Genomic DNA, 18,535 nt, shown 5'->3' on the forward strand with positions numbered 1-18,535 from the left:
TTTGGGATTAGTACGGCCAGCCGTTTTCGGCGGCGTGTCTCTCTCTCTCTCTATCGTGTGCACAGGAGCTTGTCTTACTTCCGTCATATTATGTTAGTATAGATGGTCAATATAATTCAGTCACAATTGTCATACTTAACGCATAAGAAAACTTGTTTATTAGGGGCCGTCATAAGGGACTGGCGCCCGATGTTGGTGGCCGGTTGTCTAGACTCTCCTTCTGGAGACAACAGTCAACCAAATGTGTGCAAGTCAAAGCTCGGCCAAAGCAAGCGCGCGCGCTCTCTCTCTCTCTCTCTCTCTCTCTCTCTCCCCCCCATAACCCAGCTTCCTGAAAGACATGCAACCGCAGCGGGAGCCCCCAATTCAGGTTGATAACTTGGAACGTGCATATTTCGACTTATGTGTTGTGTTATGTGTGTGGGCTCATGATGAATTTCGGCCTGCTTGTGTGTGTGTGTGTGTGAGAGAGAGAGAGAGAGAGAGAGAGAGAGAGAGAGAGAGAGATCTTTTTGGTGTAAACAGGGGCTCTACACAGCTTATTTTACTTGTTGGCTTCTCGGCATTGGCTGCCTTTTGTCCTGGAATAGCATGCTCACAATTGAGGACTACTACTCTGCTGTCTTCCCGGTGATGTTCTTGTACTACCCTTGCTTTAATTTTAACACATGTTCTTGATTTTCTTGAGTGGCATTTGTTTGAGTCTGATCATCAAGGAAGGTATTCCCACATCATTAATTTGCATGATAACCCAAGCCTATTTATCAGTAAATTTTGTACGAATTGTTCTGTCCACCTTGTCAACAAAGACGATGACATTGACGTTTTGCATCGCAAATTCAAACGAAGAAAGCATTCTCTTAGGAAGTTTCTCACATGCAAAATAAACATCAGCAATATTGCATGTAGCAAGCTGTGAAGTGGCTGCTGGCACAGTGTACAAAATGAGACAAACCATGTTGCCAAATCTTAGTAAGATACTCTCTAGCTCAGGCAGACAACTAAGTGTAAGCTGTCAAATTAAGCTCAGAGTAATGTGCAACAAGATGAAAGGGAGAAAGAGGGCCTCCAAATAGTGAGTTTCAAAAAGTACTCACCCAAAGTTATGAATCTTTTCCAAACTCACGCAGATCAATTGAATATCTTCCTCCCTTTGGGATGAAAAAGTCGAGAACGACGTAGTTTTGGCAAGAATAGGTGATTCCTTACTTTTATAGAACATGAGCGACATTCCTTTCCAATCATTTTGCTTCAATTATTAAAAAGAGATGCACCTCGAATAAAACAGGATGAGTTCCCCTAGCTCACCATGTGAAGGCTTGGTTTGCCTCTATTCCTATCATCATTCAAAACTCCTGCTTCAGTAGCAAAAATTATTAATGAGGAATATTGTAACTGGCTTGGCACTGACAAGACGGTAAAATCTCAACGTACACGGACAAAATAGAAAGTTTAACACTTGAAGTTCAAACTCAAAGTAGTCGAGACACGAAGCGGCGGAGTTCCATTTCTGGATGCACTGGCACCAAAGAGAGGCCCCCCTTTCGTTTTTTTTTTTGTATTGATAAGAACATAGTACAACTGCTGGCCCCTCAGAGAGCCCCTCACTCTATTTGCCCACACATTAATCTACCAAGGCACATAGGCCCCTTGCTAAAAGGAATCGTTACAAAAAGCTGCCACTCCAAAGCTATGAAATAGCTACAGCCAGTCACTGCCAAAAATAGGTAGAAAAGCTGCTGCCATGTGGCTTGCTCGGAATTCTGTACACTAAGCACGTACGAATAGCCATGCTAGCACTTACGATCCCTCTCTCCCTTTCATTGGGTATGTGCCACATCATCACTTTTGTGACGTACCCCCCCTCTTAAAAGAAGAGTAATCACCCTTGAGACTGAGAGATAGAGAGAGAAGAGAATACGACACCAGAATGTTGTCAAACCCTCCTCCGAAGGCCCCACTCTCTATGGCGAGAGCGGTCTACTTATGATTGCACAAATCTCTACAATGCTTGGACTTGCCGACAATGTCGACGACGATGAGGACGACGACGAGATGGGCTGAAATCTGAAAATGCTAAGGGCTGAAATCTGCAAATCTTTATTTGCTGAATTCTAACTCTATGTCGGTGACGACGATGCAACGACGACGCACTGAAAACGCAGATGCTGTTATCTGCGTTTTCCGTGCTGAAACTGAGAACTTTGCGGGATCTGACCGTGCGGCGAGGATTTGCTGCGGGAAGGTGAGATCTGTAAGGTTCGGGACTTGTTCTGTGATGTCTTAGTGCTGAAATCTGAAAACGCTGGTGCTTGTGTTGGTTCCGTTGCGGTAGATCTACAAAACGCTGAAATGCCTGGCTGATGCAAAAACGCTAGGGCTGAAAATGGTCTGGCTGTGGATAATCTGCTGCTGGGAGTCTTCTGCTTCTTGCTGTCGCCAGGCTGTTGCTAATGCAAAAACGCTGGCTGATCTTGTCCAAAAACACCAGCCTTATGCTGTGATGCAAAAACGCTGGGCCTCTTGGGGGTTCTGCTGAGAAGTTGCCTGTTGAGCGTGTGCTCCTGTTGCCTCTTCTGCCAGAAAGTGCTAGCTGTGGTTTGCTTATATATTATCTTAGCAAATTGCCCTACCTAGTTTCCAACAAGTCACTTAAAAATAAGAAGTGAAAATTGGCTAAAATAGGAAAAATAGGTCTATGCACTGTAAAAATGCCCCTGATGGGTTCTGGTGGAAATCTGATGATCATGCTGTGTGCAACCAGAGGATATGCATCTAATCTAAGTGTCTGGACATGCACGGTCTGCGAACATACTCACAAAAGTGCCATAACACTTCCTAAGCTAGGTTGACTGAATTGAACTGAACCCATGTCATAAAGTAGCTTGTCCACGTACACATAGGGTTAGATGTGCACGTGACATCCCCTCCTTTTCAAAGTGAGGTATTGGTACCGAACTGTATGGCGTCGAGGGAGATCGCCAATAACATCCGGAATCCTGGAAAGGACTCTTCGCCGGCCCACTATGATGTGTGGGTCGTGCGATACTTGAACTTCATAAAGGTCTGCAACGCTTGCTTCTTTGGGCCGCGCCGAAAGCGACAGTCTTCTGTGGCTCCTTCAATGCTTCAACTTTGTCTAGAGTCATGCTTCTTTCTTCTTCAAGAATCTCCATGTCTGAAAATTCTTGAAACCACTTCCAACCCAAAAACATGAACATACCCATTCCATGTAAAGTGAGTGGAGAAAATCTCGTCTTCCTCAAAGATTGTACATGCAATGTAGATGAACAAATAGACGGAGTGCCAAACCGTTCACCACACACACGCAAACAATGAGATCGAATCTTGTCTTGCTGATCTAAATCAATTAACTGTGGCAATTCACAACGGAAATGCCCATGCTTGGTGCTCATACTTTCATGTGCTCTTTCTACAACTGTATCGTGCCAAGGAAGAGACATGGAATGTGACTTTCTTGAATGCATACTTTTCAGCTTTTCATGAATAATCCGCATACATCCGTGCTCATTCATGAGTGAATCGTGCTCATCGTGCAATATGTCATGCCTAAGAAAAGGGATCACATAAAGACGATGACTAAAATACAGGAAAGCATCACGAATGGAACACTTGAACAATGCGTGCTGACTAATCATTCGTACACATAATACTTCCTGTGGGGGTTCTCTAGACCTAGGCTCGAGAGCCAAGATCGGTTCTTCCTGAGGGGGTTCTTTGGACCTAGGCTCGAGAGCCAACATCAGTTCTTCCTGATTGATCGAATCTGCAATGAGGTTAGCTTCACTAGAAAAAGTATCAAGTAACACATCATCCTTGTGTACAATCACATCATCTTCCTGTAAATCATCATGCTTGTGAGAAATCACATCTTGATCATGCTCATCATTATGCTTATCATCATGCTTGTCATTATCATGCAAATCATGTGGGTCATGCTTTGGAGAAGGAGAGACTGAGAGAGTCTCCTTTTTCCGAATCTCTTGCATCTGTGCCTGCACTTGAGAAAAGAATCGGAACAAGGCGGCTTTCCTTTTGTTGTGCTCATGCTCTATGGCTGCCATTCTTTCTTCGTGTTCACCTGTATTTCTGCTTTTCTTTCTGCGGCTTTCCATGCGCGCTTGCTCGTGCTCACGCTCAAAGTCGGCCTTTCTTTCTGCTTTTCATGCTTCGCGTTCTAACTTCCTGTCCATCATCATCTTGTCGAAAGCCTCCATAGGAGTTAGTGCAATCCTTGGCGTAGATGGGGAAGGGGGAGGTCTGAAAAACCTCTTGGTGAGGAAAACTCTTCTTCGCTACTCCCATGCTCACCACCTTCATGCGAAGTATCCATTTTGCGTCGGGTGATGACCATCCACTGAAGTCTTGGGTTCTTAAGTTCACGAGAAACTTGGGTTCCTGTGGGTCTTGGTTCTTGCGTTTCTTGAGGTTCTTCTTTCGCTTGCAATTTGTGTTAGAGAAGGATATTCTCTTCACCCGAGTTTTGCTCTTTTCCGCGGGCACACCCCTTGGCGGCCTTGTGCTCACACCAAGGTTGCTTTTTCCCACCTCACATCGATTGGCCGGCCACTAAGTGCACGGTCCGCTCTCAATGAGTGAAAAGAGGCACAAGAGGAGGCTGGACAAGCCCTTCTTTCTTGGGTTTCCTGTCACTCTTCAAAAACACGATTAGGAATCGACACGCCCAAGAGGTCTTGGGTTATGTGCGACCGCAACAAGCAAAAAAATTTATTGTGGTTCTTTCCTTGAGTGATATAGAACACTGCCAAAGCTCTGATACCAATGTAAGGTGCAGCGGAATGAATGTTGAACTTTGCTCAAGATGGGTGCTCCGAATTGTGCTCAAGGGTTCCTGTTTCTTATGGAAGGGAGAGCCTTCCGTTCCTTTAGTGAGAGAGTGCAATGGACACAAACAAAGTGAATGGACACTGTGAGTGAAGGTACTGAGACTGAGAGAGAGAGAGAGAAGAGAATACGACACCAGAATGTTGTCAAACCCTCCTCCGAAGGCCCCACTCTCTATGGCGAGAGCGGTCTACTTATGATTGCACAAATCTCTACAATGCTTGGACCTGCCGACAATGTCGACGACGAGACGGGCTGAAATCTGAAAATGCTAAGGGCTGAAATCTGCAAATCTTTATCTGCTGAATTCTAACTCTATGTCGGTGACGACGGCGATGACGACGCTGCGTTGAAAACGCAGATGCTGAAATCTGCGTTTTCCAAGCTGAAACTGCGAAATTTGCGGGATCTGACCATGCAGCGAGGATCTGTTGCGAAAAGGTGAGATCTGTAAGGTTCGGGACTTGTTCTGTGATGTCTAAGTGCTGAAAACTGAAAACGCTGGTGCTTGTGTTGGTTCCGTCGCGGTAGATCTGCAAAACGCTGAAATGCCTGGCAGATGCAAAAACGCTAGGGCTGAAAATGGTATGGCTGTGGATAATCTGCTAACGCTGGGAGTATTCTGCTTCTTGCTGTCGCCAGGTTGTTGCTAATGCAAAAACGCTCGTTGATCTGGTCCAAAAATGCCGGCCTTCTGCTGTGATGCAAAAAGGCTAGGCCTCTTGGGGGTTCTGTTGAGAAGTTTCCTGTTGAGCGTGTGCTCTTGTTGCCTCTTCTGCAAGAAAGTGCTAGCTGTGGTTTGCTTATATATTATCTTAGCAAAATTGCCCTACCTAGTTTCCAACAAGTCACTTAAAAATAAGAAGTGAAAATTGGCTAAAATAGGAAAAATAGGTCTATGCACTGTAAAAATGTCCCTGATGGGTTCTGATGGAAATTTGATGATCATGCTGTGTGCAACCAGATGATATGCATCTAATCTAAGTGTCTGGACATGCACGGTCTGCGAACAGACTCACAAAAGTGCCAGAACACTTCCTAAGCTACTGAATTGAATTGAACCCATGTCATAAAGTAGCTTGTCCACGTACACATAGGGTTAGATGTGCACGTGACATCCCCTCCTTTTCAAAGTGAGGTACTGGTACCGAACTGTATGGCGTCGAGGGAGATCGCCAATAACATCCGGAATCTTGGAAAGGACTCTTCGCCGGTCGACTCTGATGTGTGGGTCGTGCGATACTTGAACTTCATAAAGGTCTGCAACGCTAGCTGTGGTTTGCTTATATATTATCTTAGCAAAATTGTCCTACCTAGTTTCCAACAAAAGTCACTTAAAAATAACAAGTGAAAATTGGCTAAAATAGGAAAAATAGGTCTATGCACTGTAAAAATGTCCCTGATGGGTTTTGATGGAAATTTGATGATCATGCTGTGTGCAACCAGAGGATATGCATCTAATCTAAGTGTCTGGACATGCACGGTCTGCGAACAGACTCACAAAAGTGCCAGAACACTTTCTAAGCTAGGCTGACTGAATTGAACTGAACCCATGTCATGAAGTAGCTTGTCCACGTACACATAGGGTTAGATGTGCACGTGACAGTCCAAGCCGATTACAGTATTACCATCTCCTGCTCTTTTACACTGAGTATTGAGCCTGTAAGAGGCTAAAAGCTCAGTTTTCTGCCTGCTGTCATAAAATTACAGCAGTGAATTTTTGTGTCTTTTTGCACTGAAATGGCCTCTAATCATGCAGGGCTAGAAAAATACATTTTTTCTAACCGATCAAAATAAGGGGAAACTTGAAATTTTCCCGGTTTTTAGGTCAAAATTTGAAGCTTTTGCCGGTAATTACACTAAAACTTGTGTAAATTTGCCGGTTTTCTTAAAGGCAAGCTCAAAATCTAACCGGGATTTTATACTTTCAGCCGGTTAAAATACATTAGACCCCGGTTTTTTCCTAACACTGCTCTAATGTGTCTACAAGCAGTGAGTCAAAGTCTCTTCTTGAAATCAAGAGGTTTGACGGCTCTAGCTTTGACTTGTGGAAAGATAGAATGCAGGGAATCCTATTCCTGAAAGACTAGGAGGATGCACTTTTGGAAGTGAAACCTATAGCTTTGTCAGACGATGTTTGGGCTAGGCTTAACAAGAAAGAAATTGCTTACATCGAGATGGCTGTGTCTGATGATGTGCTCACGGACATTAAGCGTCTTGACATTGCTTATGCTATCTGGAAGAAATTGGCAGATACGTATGAGAACACAACTCCTGTGAATCAAGTGCATCTTATGCGGAAACTTGTAAACATGGAGTTGCATGAGTCTAAGCCTGCATCTGAACACTTGAGTGCTTTCACAGGTGTCTTGAGTCAATTGCAAGACTCTGGGCAGCCATTTGGTGATAAACTAAAGGCTATTTTCTTATTGATGACTTTGCTTGACAGCTGGGAAGCTTTGGTTGTCTCTTTGAGCAACAATGCTGCTTTGACATTTGATGGTGTACGAGGTTTTATTCTCAATGAAGAAATTAGAAGAAAGATGAGCAGTGAAAGTAGCGGGTCAACGTATAATGTAAGAGGCAGGTCTGAAAAGAAGAATAATGCCAACAATAGAGGCAAGAACAAGAGTATGAGCAGGGGTAAGTCCCAGGATGTTACATGCTATCAATGTGGACGCGAAGGGCATAAAAAGCCCGATTGCAGGTACTACAAGCAGGAATTTGAAAGAAAGAAACAGCAGGGCAAGAAGAAGAAGGATTCTAATGATGCTAAAATTGATGATCACGACTCTTCTTCCGAGGAAGTTGCGAAGGCATTTGCTTCGAGTGTTGTCATTGAAGAAGTTGTTGATGCGGATGATGCACTTGTTGTTGACTGATGCCTTCATGATGATAGTGTGGCAATGGCTAGTGACATGTATATCACAAAACTAGAGGTAACTGATGCATTACTTTCAATACAAGATGGTTTGTCACAATCATGGATAGTAGACAGTGGTGCCTCGTTTCATGTTACTCCATCTTTGGAGTCTTTTGCTTCATACACTGCAGGTAGTCTGGGTAAAGTTTACCTCGGCAATAACCATGTATGTGAGATTGAGGGTGTTGGCACTATACACTTGGCGCTTGAAAATGGTCAAGAGCTGATTTTGCATGATGTTAGGTGTGGGGAAGCAGGAGAGAGAGCCCACTTGCTACTCTATGCAATGAGAGTGAAGGAGAAGAGGAGAGTGGCGCAGAAGAAGCACACGCAGAGAAAATACGTGAGAGAGAGAGAGAACTCGTAGAAGTTTTTGGGAAAAGTCACGATAGATTCATTTTGGGCTTGACCTTTGAGTATATGAGTAAGTGACTAGGGGGCCATTCACACTTGGGCCCCCTCACTTATAAGTCTTTTAACTTATAAGTTAATAAGTACAAGGCACTTAGGCCTTTATTCCCTAACAACCTCCCACCTAAAGGCAATGTACCTTGGGAGATCAAAGAATCAGCTAACTATGATACATCAGCTGATCATGCACTTACTCATCCAACACCCATCATCTGACGGCAATATGCAAACCGCTCTGCTGGAAGACTCTTGGTCAAAAGATCTGCAGGATTGTCATCTGTGTGCACCTTGACAAGTGTAATGCTCTTGTCATCAAGCACACTCCTGATAAAATGATACTTCACCTCTATGTGCTTTGTCTTGGCATGAAAAACAGGATTCCTTGCAAGCATAATAGCACTCTGACTATCACAGTGTAGCACAGGAACCGGTGACTTAATGCCAAGCTCTTCTACCAAACACATGAGCCACAAAGCTTCTTTGCATGCCTCAGTGGCAGCCACATACTCAGCCTCAGTGGTAGACAAAGCAACACATTTTTGCAGTCTAGAAATCCAAGAAACTGCACCTCCTGTGAATGTAAACACATATCCAGAGGTAGACTTCCTGCAATCTGGATGTCCAGCAAAATCTGCATCTGTAAAGCCATGCACAGATGTCTCACTCTTCCCAAAACAAATGCACAAGTCTTTAGTGCCTTTCAAGTATCTCAAGATACACTTCACTGCTTCCCAATGCTTTTTGCCAGGATTGCTCATGTACCTGCTTACCACTCCCACCGCAAATGCAATGTCCGGACGTGTAGCAACCATAGCATACATCAAACTGCCAACGGCTGATGCATAAGGAATCTTGGCCATTTCAGCCCGCATATCATCTGTGTTTGGGCAGTCATGTGCAGTTAGTTTTACATATGTAGGCAGCGGAATACCAAGTGCCTTCCCCCATCCGTATGAAAACGATGTAGCACCTTATTAACATAATCTCGTTGAGATAGATACAGACGCCTGTTGGGTCTATCTCGAGAGATACGCATGCCCAAAATATGATTAGCATCACCAAGATCCTTCATGTCAAAGCGATTCTTTAAGCTTTGCTGTAATGCATCCAACTCCGTGACATTTTTACCCGCAATAAGCATGTCATCAACATACAAAATCAGCAATAGAAGAGATCCATCACTTGCCGTTTTGATATACAAACAGTGATCAGAATTACTTCTTTTGTATCCTTGAGACCTCATGAATGTATCAAACTTGTGATACCATGCACGGGGAGACTGTTTCAAACCATACAAGCTCTTCAAGAGTCTACATACTTTCTTCTCTTGCCCCTTTGACACAAAACCTTCTGGCTGCATCATATAGATCATCTCAAGCAAATCGCCATGCAAAAACACTGTTTTGACATCCATTTGCTTTAACTCCATATCTTCAGAAGCAACCAGGCCTAAAACAAGACGTAATGTGGCAAGCTTTACAACAGGAGAAAAAATCTCATCAAAATCAACACCATGCTTTTGCTTGTACCCTTTAGCAACCAAACGTGCCTTGTACTTAGAAGAAGCATCAGATGTGACCTTGGTCTTGTAAACCCATTTACATGGCAGAGCCTTATGCCCTTTAGGCAAATCAACCAAGTTCCATGTATGGTTTTTCTCCAAAGACTGCATTTCCGAAACCATTGCTTTGAACCATTTCTTATTGTCTTCCCGTTGCATAGCCTCTTTATAGCAAGACGGCTCACCACAATCAATAAGCATGACATAGTCCAAAGACGGTTCATATCTATCGGGGGGCCTTGTCACCCGAGTAGACCTACGCACCCAATGATCCATAACAGGTGGATTTTCAGCCTGTAAACCATCAAAAACAGCAGGCTGTTCAGCCGGTTGCATCGCAACAACGGGCGGTCTAGGAGCATCAACCTGTTCCCCTACCTGTGGTGCATCAATGGCAACTTGTTGGGGCTGATTTTCAGCAGCTAATGGCTGATTTTCAGCACCATTTTCAGCATGTAAAGGCTGCTGAACATTGGGCCTTCTTGGCTGTCCATATGTAACATCTTCACGAAAAACAACCCGGCACACTTCCTCGACCTTTGTGGGCTGTTTGTGCATGCAATTCTCATTGAAGATGACATCATTGCTGCGTATGATTTTCCGTAATGCGAGATCCCATAATCTATACCCCATTTCACCATCCTCACCATATCCTAGGAAAATGCATTTATGAGACTTTGGTTCTAGTTTGGTGCGCAGTTCACTCCAGATGTGAACATAGGCCTCACAACCAAACACTCTTAAATGTGCATATGAGGGTGGCTTGCCAGACCACACCTCCTCAGGCACCTTTCCACCCAAAGCCTTGCTAGGTGAGCGATTAATCAAGTGAATAGCTGTTTGCACAGCTTCTGCCCAAAAACCATGAGGTAATGCAGCATGTGACAGCATACTCCGAACTTTCTCTTGGATAGTCCGGTTCAACCTCTCTGCAACTCCATTCTGAGAGGGATTAAAAGGAGCCGTGAGCTCTCTTTTAATACCTTTAGTAGCACAAAAGTCAATAAATGCTTTTGATACATACTCCCCCCCATTGTCTGAGCGCAAAGACCTAAGCTTCTTGTCAGTTTGATTCTCAACAAACGCAAGAAACTTCTTGAAAGTATCCAAAACATCGCTTTTAGCACGTATTGGATACACCCACACCTTCCGTGTAGCATCATCGATAAACGAGACAAAATATTTTTTTCCCCCTAAGGACAACTGTGGCATTTCACATACATCGGAATGCACTAAGTCTAACCTGTCAGACTTCAAAGAAAGAGACCTTTTGTGCGGTGTTTGACTGTGCTTACCATAAATACAGTGCTCACAATGAGAAAAATCAGCATACCTCAAACACGGCAAATAACCACAACGAGACAGAGTTTCCATTCCTCTTTTACTCATGTGTCCCAACCGGCCATGCCACAAAGAAACACTTGGCTGCTCGGTTACGGCGACAACATGGTTACGCACACTAGATACATGCAAAGGATACAAAGTGTCCGATTTACAACCCTTGGCTACAATCCGAGCCCCTTTACAAATTTTCCACTTGCTATCACCAAAAGTGGTGTGATAGCCTGCATCATCTAACTGCCCTGTACTAATCAAACTCTTCTTGAGTTGTGTGGCACATGGCGCACTTTGTGCAAAACAAAAGTCATACCATCAGCAAAGGAAAACTGGACACTGCCAATACCTGCAATGTCACAAGCATAGTTGTCTCCCAAATAAACAGTGCCCTGCACCTCACCTGAGTACTGTGTAAACCAATCCCTATGAGGTGTTACATGAAAGGAGGCACCTGAATCAAGAATCCAAGTATGCATGTCCACATCAGAACCCATAGCAAGGGTATGTGCATCCACAGAAGAGGCATTGAGTACATCAGTGCTGCTGTCACTGTCACAACTACTAGCAACATTGATTTCCTCAATCAACACAGTGCTCTTCTTGGCATTTCCCTTGTCCTTTGCATCAGTTTCAGCACCCTTGTTCTTCTCTTTCTTCCACTCATAGCATTCCCGTTTATAATGCCCTTTCTTTCCACAATGATGACACACAACATCTTTCCTACGAGATTTGCTGCGTGCCCTGTCCTTACTGTCAGATTTCTCCCTCTGTTGAGACCTGCCTCTCAAGTGCAATGCATTAGAAGACCCACCTGTGGTGTTCTTCCTGTTCATCTCTTCCATCAAGAGAGAACTCTCTACATCTGCATACTTAAGTGACGCACTTGAGTTACTAAGAGCTGTCCGGAATACATCCCAACTCTCGGGCAATGTGCATAGTAGAAAAGTAGCTTTGAACTCCTCATCAATCGTGAATTTCAGCTATGTCAGTTGGCTGAAAATAGAATTGAATTCATTGAGGTGCACTGACATGTGCGTGCCCTCCTTCATGCAGAGATCCATAAGCTTCTTAAGCCAATACACTTTACTGGCAGCACTCTGCTGTGCATACAACTCGTCTAAACGCTTCCACATGCCCCATGCTGTCTGCTCATTCTCTACATTGAAGAGTAAATTGTCAGACACCGAAAGCATGATCGTGGAGCGAGCCAACTCGTCCACTTCTTCCCATTCTTCAACCTCCATATCATCCGGTTTCACACCCTGTAACTTAATAGGTTTCGCCTGTTTCTTCTGCAACATCACATTATAACATTGCTTTTTCCATATAGCAAAGTTATGGGCCCCTTCAAGCTTGCGAATGTGCAACAAATTGCCACTTTCACTGCTAGAAGCCATTATGAGTGATTGCAAACACTGAAACCTTGTTTTGCCGACCTAAACACGCCCAAATGTGCGCAATCGGGCAAAAACAGCTTGCTGTTACAGAAAAACAGCGAGCAAATTTCACGTGAAATCACCCCAAAACGGCGTACATTCACTGCCAAACCCTTACCAAAGGTTTCCACAAGGTGTATACATCATTTGCTTGCTGAAATTCCCTGTTTTAGGGCAAAAATCAGACCTGTAAACACCTGTTTTACTGAATTTTCAGAACCTCGTTGGTGGAAACACCTGTAAGATTGACCTGTGAGACTTGCCCTAATGAAATTGCATCAAATTGACCCCGAAATTGGTCAATTTCAGCAGAAATAGGCTGCTGTTCGCCAGTTTTTGAAACCCTAATTTTGGAGAAACTGTCACCGGAGGTCGATTCTACACGGTGAGAGGATCCCTTCGCGACAGAGTTGATCGAAAACGGTTGAATATCCTTCCCGCAGCGAGCAAGAACAGAATTCTGATCTGTGTTGCGAAAATGGCTCTCTTGGAAACCCTAATGCTCTGATACCAAGTGTGGGGAAGCAGGAGAGAGAGCCCACTTGCTACTCTATGCAATGAGAGTGAAGGAGAAGAGGAGAGTGGCGCAGAAGAAGCACATGCAGAGAAAATACGTGAGAGAGAGAGAGAGAACTCGTAGAAGTTTTTGGGAAAAGTCACGATAGATTCATTTTGGGCTTGACCTTTGAGTATATGAGTAAGTGACTAGGGGGCCATTCACACTTGGGCCCCCTTACTTATAAGTCTTTTAACTTATAAGTTAATAAGTACAAGGCACTTAGGCCTTTATTCCCTAACATTAGGTATGTACCTGGCATCAAGAAAAGTCTACTTTCAATTTGGTAGCTAGATGTCAAGGGTATCACACTATGCTTGGTGGTGGCTCTTGGAAAGTGCTTAAAGGCTCTATGCGGATGGTAAAGGGCAGCAAGAAGGGAACTCTTTATTATTTACATTGCAAGACATTACCTGGCAAGTTTTTGGCTATAGTTGAAGTTCACTCCCACAAGGAGCTTTGGCACAAAAGACTTGGCCATATGAGTGAAAAAGGGCTTGATGTTCTCTCCTCTTTGGGGAAGTTTGATGTAAAAGGCCCATGTCTTGATTTCTGTAATGATTGTGTCTATGGAAAGCAAGTGAAGTTTTCTTATTCCTTTGGTGTCACTTGCAAAGTGCATGTTCTTGATTTAGTACATTCTGATGTTTGTACTATGCCTGCGAATTCACATGGAGGTGCACAGTACTTTGTGTCTTTCATTGATGATCACAGTAGAAAGACATGGGTGTATGTACTAAAGAGTAAAAGTGATGTGTTTGACGCATTCAAGAAGTTTCATGCATTTGTAACCACACAAAAGGGCTTAAAGTTAAAAGCTATCAGGACGGATCATGGAGGAGAGTATGTGTCACGTGAGTTTAACAGTTTTTGTGAGATGTATGGCATTAAGCGGGAATTGACAGTCCCTTATAATCCATCATCTAATGGTGTGGCTGAAAGATATAGTCGCACAATTTTTGAGAGAGTGAGATGCATGTTGTCCATGGCTAATCTCCCTCAAGAGTTTTGGGGAGAGGCTCTTAAAATTGCAGTTTGTGCACAATCGCTTTCCGAATCGTGCGTTAGATAATGGCATCCCTGAAGAGGTTTGGTCTAGCAAACCGGCTTCATATGACCATTTACGAGTCTTTGGTTGCGATGCATTTGTGCATGTACCTGTTGATCAGAGGACCAAACTTGACATGAAATCTATCAAGGGCATCTTCATGGGTTATGGAGATGAGGGAGAGATGGGTTACCGAGTTTGGATACGTCAGTACAAGAAGATAATACGCAGCCAAGATGTAGTTTTCAATGAGGTTAAATTGCTGAAAAATGCTACACATGTAGACATTGACAAAAAGAAGGTCAAGTTTCAGCAAAATCAGCCAGCCATAAAGCCACCTTTGGTTGAAAACTCAACTCCTTTTAATGTTGAAAATGAGCAGCAACCTATTGTGCAATTGCCAGAAGACAACGGACAACAAACAGATGCACAAAATGGGATTATAGCACATGACAAGCATGCTGAAAATGAATTACAGCATAGAGGTAATACTGAAAATCAGCCGCCAATTGATGGTGTGGACATTCCGGATGATAAAGACCCATTGCTAGTCAATGCAGATCATTGGGTGAGAAGGTCTACACGTGCTAGAAGGCAACGAGAGAGATTTCAGCCATCTATGGATTGCATTTTGTTGACTGATGAGGGGGAACCTCTTACATTCAAAGAGGCCCAGTCTTGTGAAGACAAAAGTAAGTGGGAGCTTTCTATGAAATCTGAGTGCAATCACTGTATGCAAATAATACATGGGAGCTTGTGCCTTTGCCCAAAGGTAGGAAAGCTATTCCTAACAAGTGGGTTTATAAGGTCAAATGTGTTGATGACAAACCCATGTACAAAGCACGTTTGGTTACCTCTAGCAATGAATTACAGCATAGAGGTAATACTGAAAATCAGCCGCCAATTGATGGTGTGGACATTCCGGATGATAAAGACCCATTGCTAGTCAATGCAGATCATTGGGTGAGAAGGTCTACACGTGCTAGAAGGCAACGAGAGAGATTTCAGCCATCTATGGATTGCATTTTGTTGACTGATGAGGGGGAACCTCTTACATTCAAAGAGGCCCAGTCTTGTGAAGACAAAAGTAAGTGGGAGCTTTCTATGAAATCTGAGTGCAATCACTGTATGCAAATAATACATGGGAGCTTGTGCCTTTGCCCAAAGGTAGGAAAGCTATTCCTAACAAGTGGGTTTATAAGGTCAAATGTGTTGATGACAAACCCATGTACAAAGCACGTTTGGTTGCTAAGGGTTATGCGCAGAAGGAAGGCATAGACTTCCAAGAGATCTTTTCACCTGTGGTGAAGATTACTATGCTCCGTGTTTTGTTTGCTTTATGCGCTCTCTTGGATTTGGAATTGGACCAAATGGATGTAATCACTGCTTTCTTACATGGTGACTTGGATGAGGAGCTGCATATGCAGCAGCATGAGGGTTTTGTCATTCCAGGGAAAGAGCATTTGGTATGCAAACTGAAACGCAGCATGTATGGGCTAAAATAAGCCTCTAGATAGTGGTACAAAAAGTTTGACACTTTTATGCTCAACCATGGGTTCAAACGCAGTCATGCAAATCACTGCCTTTACACTAAAAAGGCTCTTGATGGTAGTTTTATTGTGCTAGTCCTCTATGTGGATGATATGCTGATTGCAGACAAGCATAAGGAAACTTTTAATGCTTTGAAAAAGGACTTAAATTCAGCTTTCTCTATGAAATATTTGGGTGCAGTTGAACATATTTTGGGTATGCGCATTGCAAGGGATCGAAAGAAGCGTCTTTTATTCCTTTCTCAAGACAAGTACATCAAGAAAGTGCTTGAGAGATTTAATATAGATGATGCTAAGCCTCTTGGTGTACCGTTACCACCACACACAAAGCTTAGCAAGCATGATTGCTCAAAAGATGATGCAACTGCCCATGCTATGAAAGGTATTCCTTATGCATTAGCCTGTGGTTCTTTGATGTATACACGACCGGATATTGCTTGTGCACTGGGAGGCAGTGAAGAGCATTTTCAGGTACTTGAAAGGTACACAGGACACATGCATATGTTATGGAAAGGGTACATTGTCAGTGCGGGGATTTTGTGATTCGGACTTGGTAGTGATCTTGACACTCGGAAATCTACCAGTGGTTATGTTTTTGCTTTGGCTGGTGGAGCTATTTCTTGGTGTTCAAGTTTGCAAAAGATTGTTGCATTGAGCACTACAGAGGCTGAATATATTTCAGTCACAGAGGCTTCAAAAGAAGCCATTTGGCTTGGCCGTCTTGTGAAGACTTTTGGTCTTCCAGCTCATGCTCCAGTGCTTGGTTGTGATAGTCAGAGTGCTGTATGTCTGGCTAAGAATGCCTTGTTCCATGCTCGTACCAAACACATTGATGTGCGGTACCATTTTATACGCCAGGTATTGGATGATGTCCTTGTCACACTAACAAAGGTCAAAACACGGGATAACCCCGTAGATGGTTCTCACTAAATGTCTTGCAAAGACACAACATCAACATTGCGGATCTTGTTGGACTCAGAGCTCTTTAGAAAGAGGGCTTGGACACGCAGGACTCTCCTGTTGACAGAGTGGGCTCTAGACTTGCTCAACTTAGTCATTTCTTTCTCCAGGAGTCTGCGGCCCGCCTAGTTGCAGCGAGGGAGGAGGAGCAGCGTCTCCGTCGGGGCATTGCTTCCTTGCAAAGGATGCAGGAGCAGCACCCAGACAGGCCTTGGTTGGAGGAGCAGTTGCAGTAGGCTTGCCAGGAGCTTGCCAGCATAGAGGAGAGGCGTCACAAGTTTGTTTTTCATTGACAAGCATCTCAATGGACCCAGGTGGGTGACAGAGTGATTGGGTCGTTCTTTGAGATAGTGGGACCCCGTCATGCGCACACCAATGTCAGTCAGTTGAGGAGACCTGGCGGGTCACTTGCTTCAGAGCCAGAGGATATGTGTGCAGTTGCTAGTGTCAACAGAGTCTCAGTCAGAGCATCGGGATGCATGCAGAGAGCAGGTTTGAGCACAGATGCCTTCCCTTGTGACTGAGGGGATGCGTCAGAGACATGACCTGCCTCTCCAGCTAGAGGAGCTCCATGTGGCCCTCATATTACTTCCCCGTGGTAGCTGTCTCGGGGAGGATGGTTTGACTCCCACTTTTTTCTTGGAGTACTGGGACTTGCTAAGCACAGACCTTTGCAGCGCTTTTCAGTACATCTTGCACACATGAGAGATGCCTGACAGCATGAGTGAGGGCTTGATCTACCTCATTCCCAAGAGGGAGGCTCCTTGGATGAGATTCGGCAGTGGCAACCCATCACCATCCTCAACTAAGCCTACAAAATTCTAGCCAAGGCTCTGAGCTTGAGGATTCAGCCACTTCTAGAGAGCATTATACATGGGACCCAGATAGGTCCGCCTCCAAGGTGAGGATCTGGTGATACTTCTTCTCGATTTTGAGAAGGCCTACGACAAAGTGGACTTGGACTTCTGGGAGGGTACTTTACGTAGGATGGGCTTCTCAGATGCTTGGATAAGATGTGTGTTAGCTCTCTACAGACGTGCACACAGTCACGTGCTTTTGGCAGGTGGTAGAGTAGACCGTTTCATGCTCACATGCTCGATCAGACAGGGCTGCCCTCTAGTCCCCTTCCTCTTTCTGTTCTATGCTGAGGCGATGAGCAGATTCTTGGTTTCGCAGCAGGTTGGTTTACGTGGCTTAGCGCTCCCTATTCAAGATGATGAGCTACTGGATGCTGAGTTTGCAGATGACTCAGCTTTGTACTTGGAGGGCCAGGATGCCAACCTGCACAGGTGTGAGCAGGCTCTAGAGACGTGCACACAGTCACGTGCTTTTGGCAGGTGGTAGAGTAGACCGTTTCATACTCACACGCTCGATCAGACAGGGCTGCTCTCTAGCCCCCTTCCTCTTTCTGTTCTATGCTGAGGCGATGAGCAGGTTCTTGGTTTCATAGCAGGCTGGTTTACGTGGCTTAGCGCTCCCTATTCAGGATGATGAGCTACTGGATGCTGAGTTTGCAGATGACTCAGCTTCGTACTTGGAGGGCCAGGATGCCAACCTGCACATATGTGAGCAAGCTCTAGAGACGTTTTGTTGTGCATCAGGCACACTCATCAACTGGAGGAAGACAGTGGCTTTCTGGGTTGGCAGTGCTCCAACGCCTGATTGGCTGTCAGGTGAGGGTTTTAGATAAATTCCCCCAGGGACTACAGTTCGTTACTTGGGCTATCAGGTTGGCGTGGACTTGTCTCCTGAGTAGCAGATTGCTCCCCTTCTTCTGTCCATCAGGAGGAAGTTGCTACGTTGGAGTTCAGCATGCCTCCCTTTGGCAGGCAAAGTTGTAATGGCCAACCAGGTGTTGTTGGCTACTATGTGGTACATTACATCTT

The 18,535-nt window shown here is 44.4% G+C and overlaps 1 protein-coding gene across 3 annotated transcripts in view; it reads left to right on the top strand.

Annotated features, from left to right (window-relative positions):
* The first annotated feature begins 200 nt into the window (after nt 1–200).
* The window catches only part of LOC147428583 (equilibrative nucleotide transporter 3-like), a 122,480-nt gene continuing 104,145 nt past the window's right edge, over nt 201–18,535 (top strand). The window contains exons 1-2 of one of the 3 annotated variants that reach the window (XM_086497696.1): nt 201–370; nt 526–630. In XM_086497696.1, coding sequence (XP_086353822.1) covers nt 341–370; nt 526–630 — 135 coding nt within the window. In that variant the 5' untranslated portion in view covers nt 201–340. The remainder of the gene's footprint in view (nt 371–525; nt 631–18,535) is intronic. The other 2 variants (XM_086497693.1, XM_086497695.1) reach the window with 2 other exon arrangements.

Source organism: Adiantum capillus-veneris, chromosome 23 (genome assembly GCF_014529385.1).
Source record: "Adiantum capillus-veneris isolate H3 chromosome 23, ASM1452938v2, whole genome shotgun sequence".
Lineage (NCBI taxonomy): Eukaryota > Viridiplantae > Streptophyta > Polypodiopsida > Polypodiales > Pteridaceae > Adiantum > Adiantum capillus-veneris.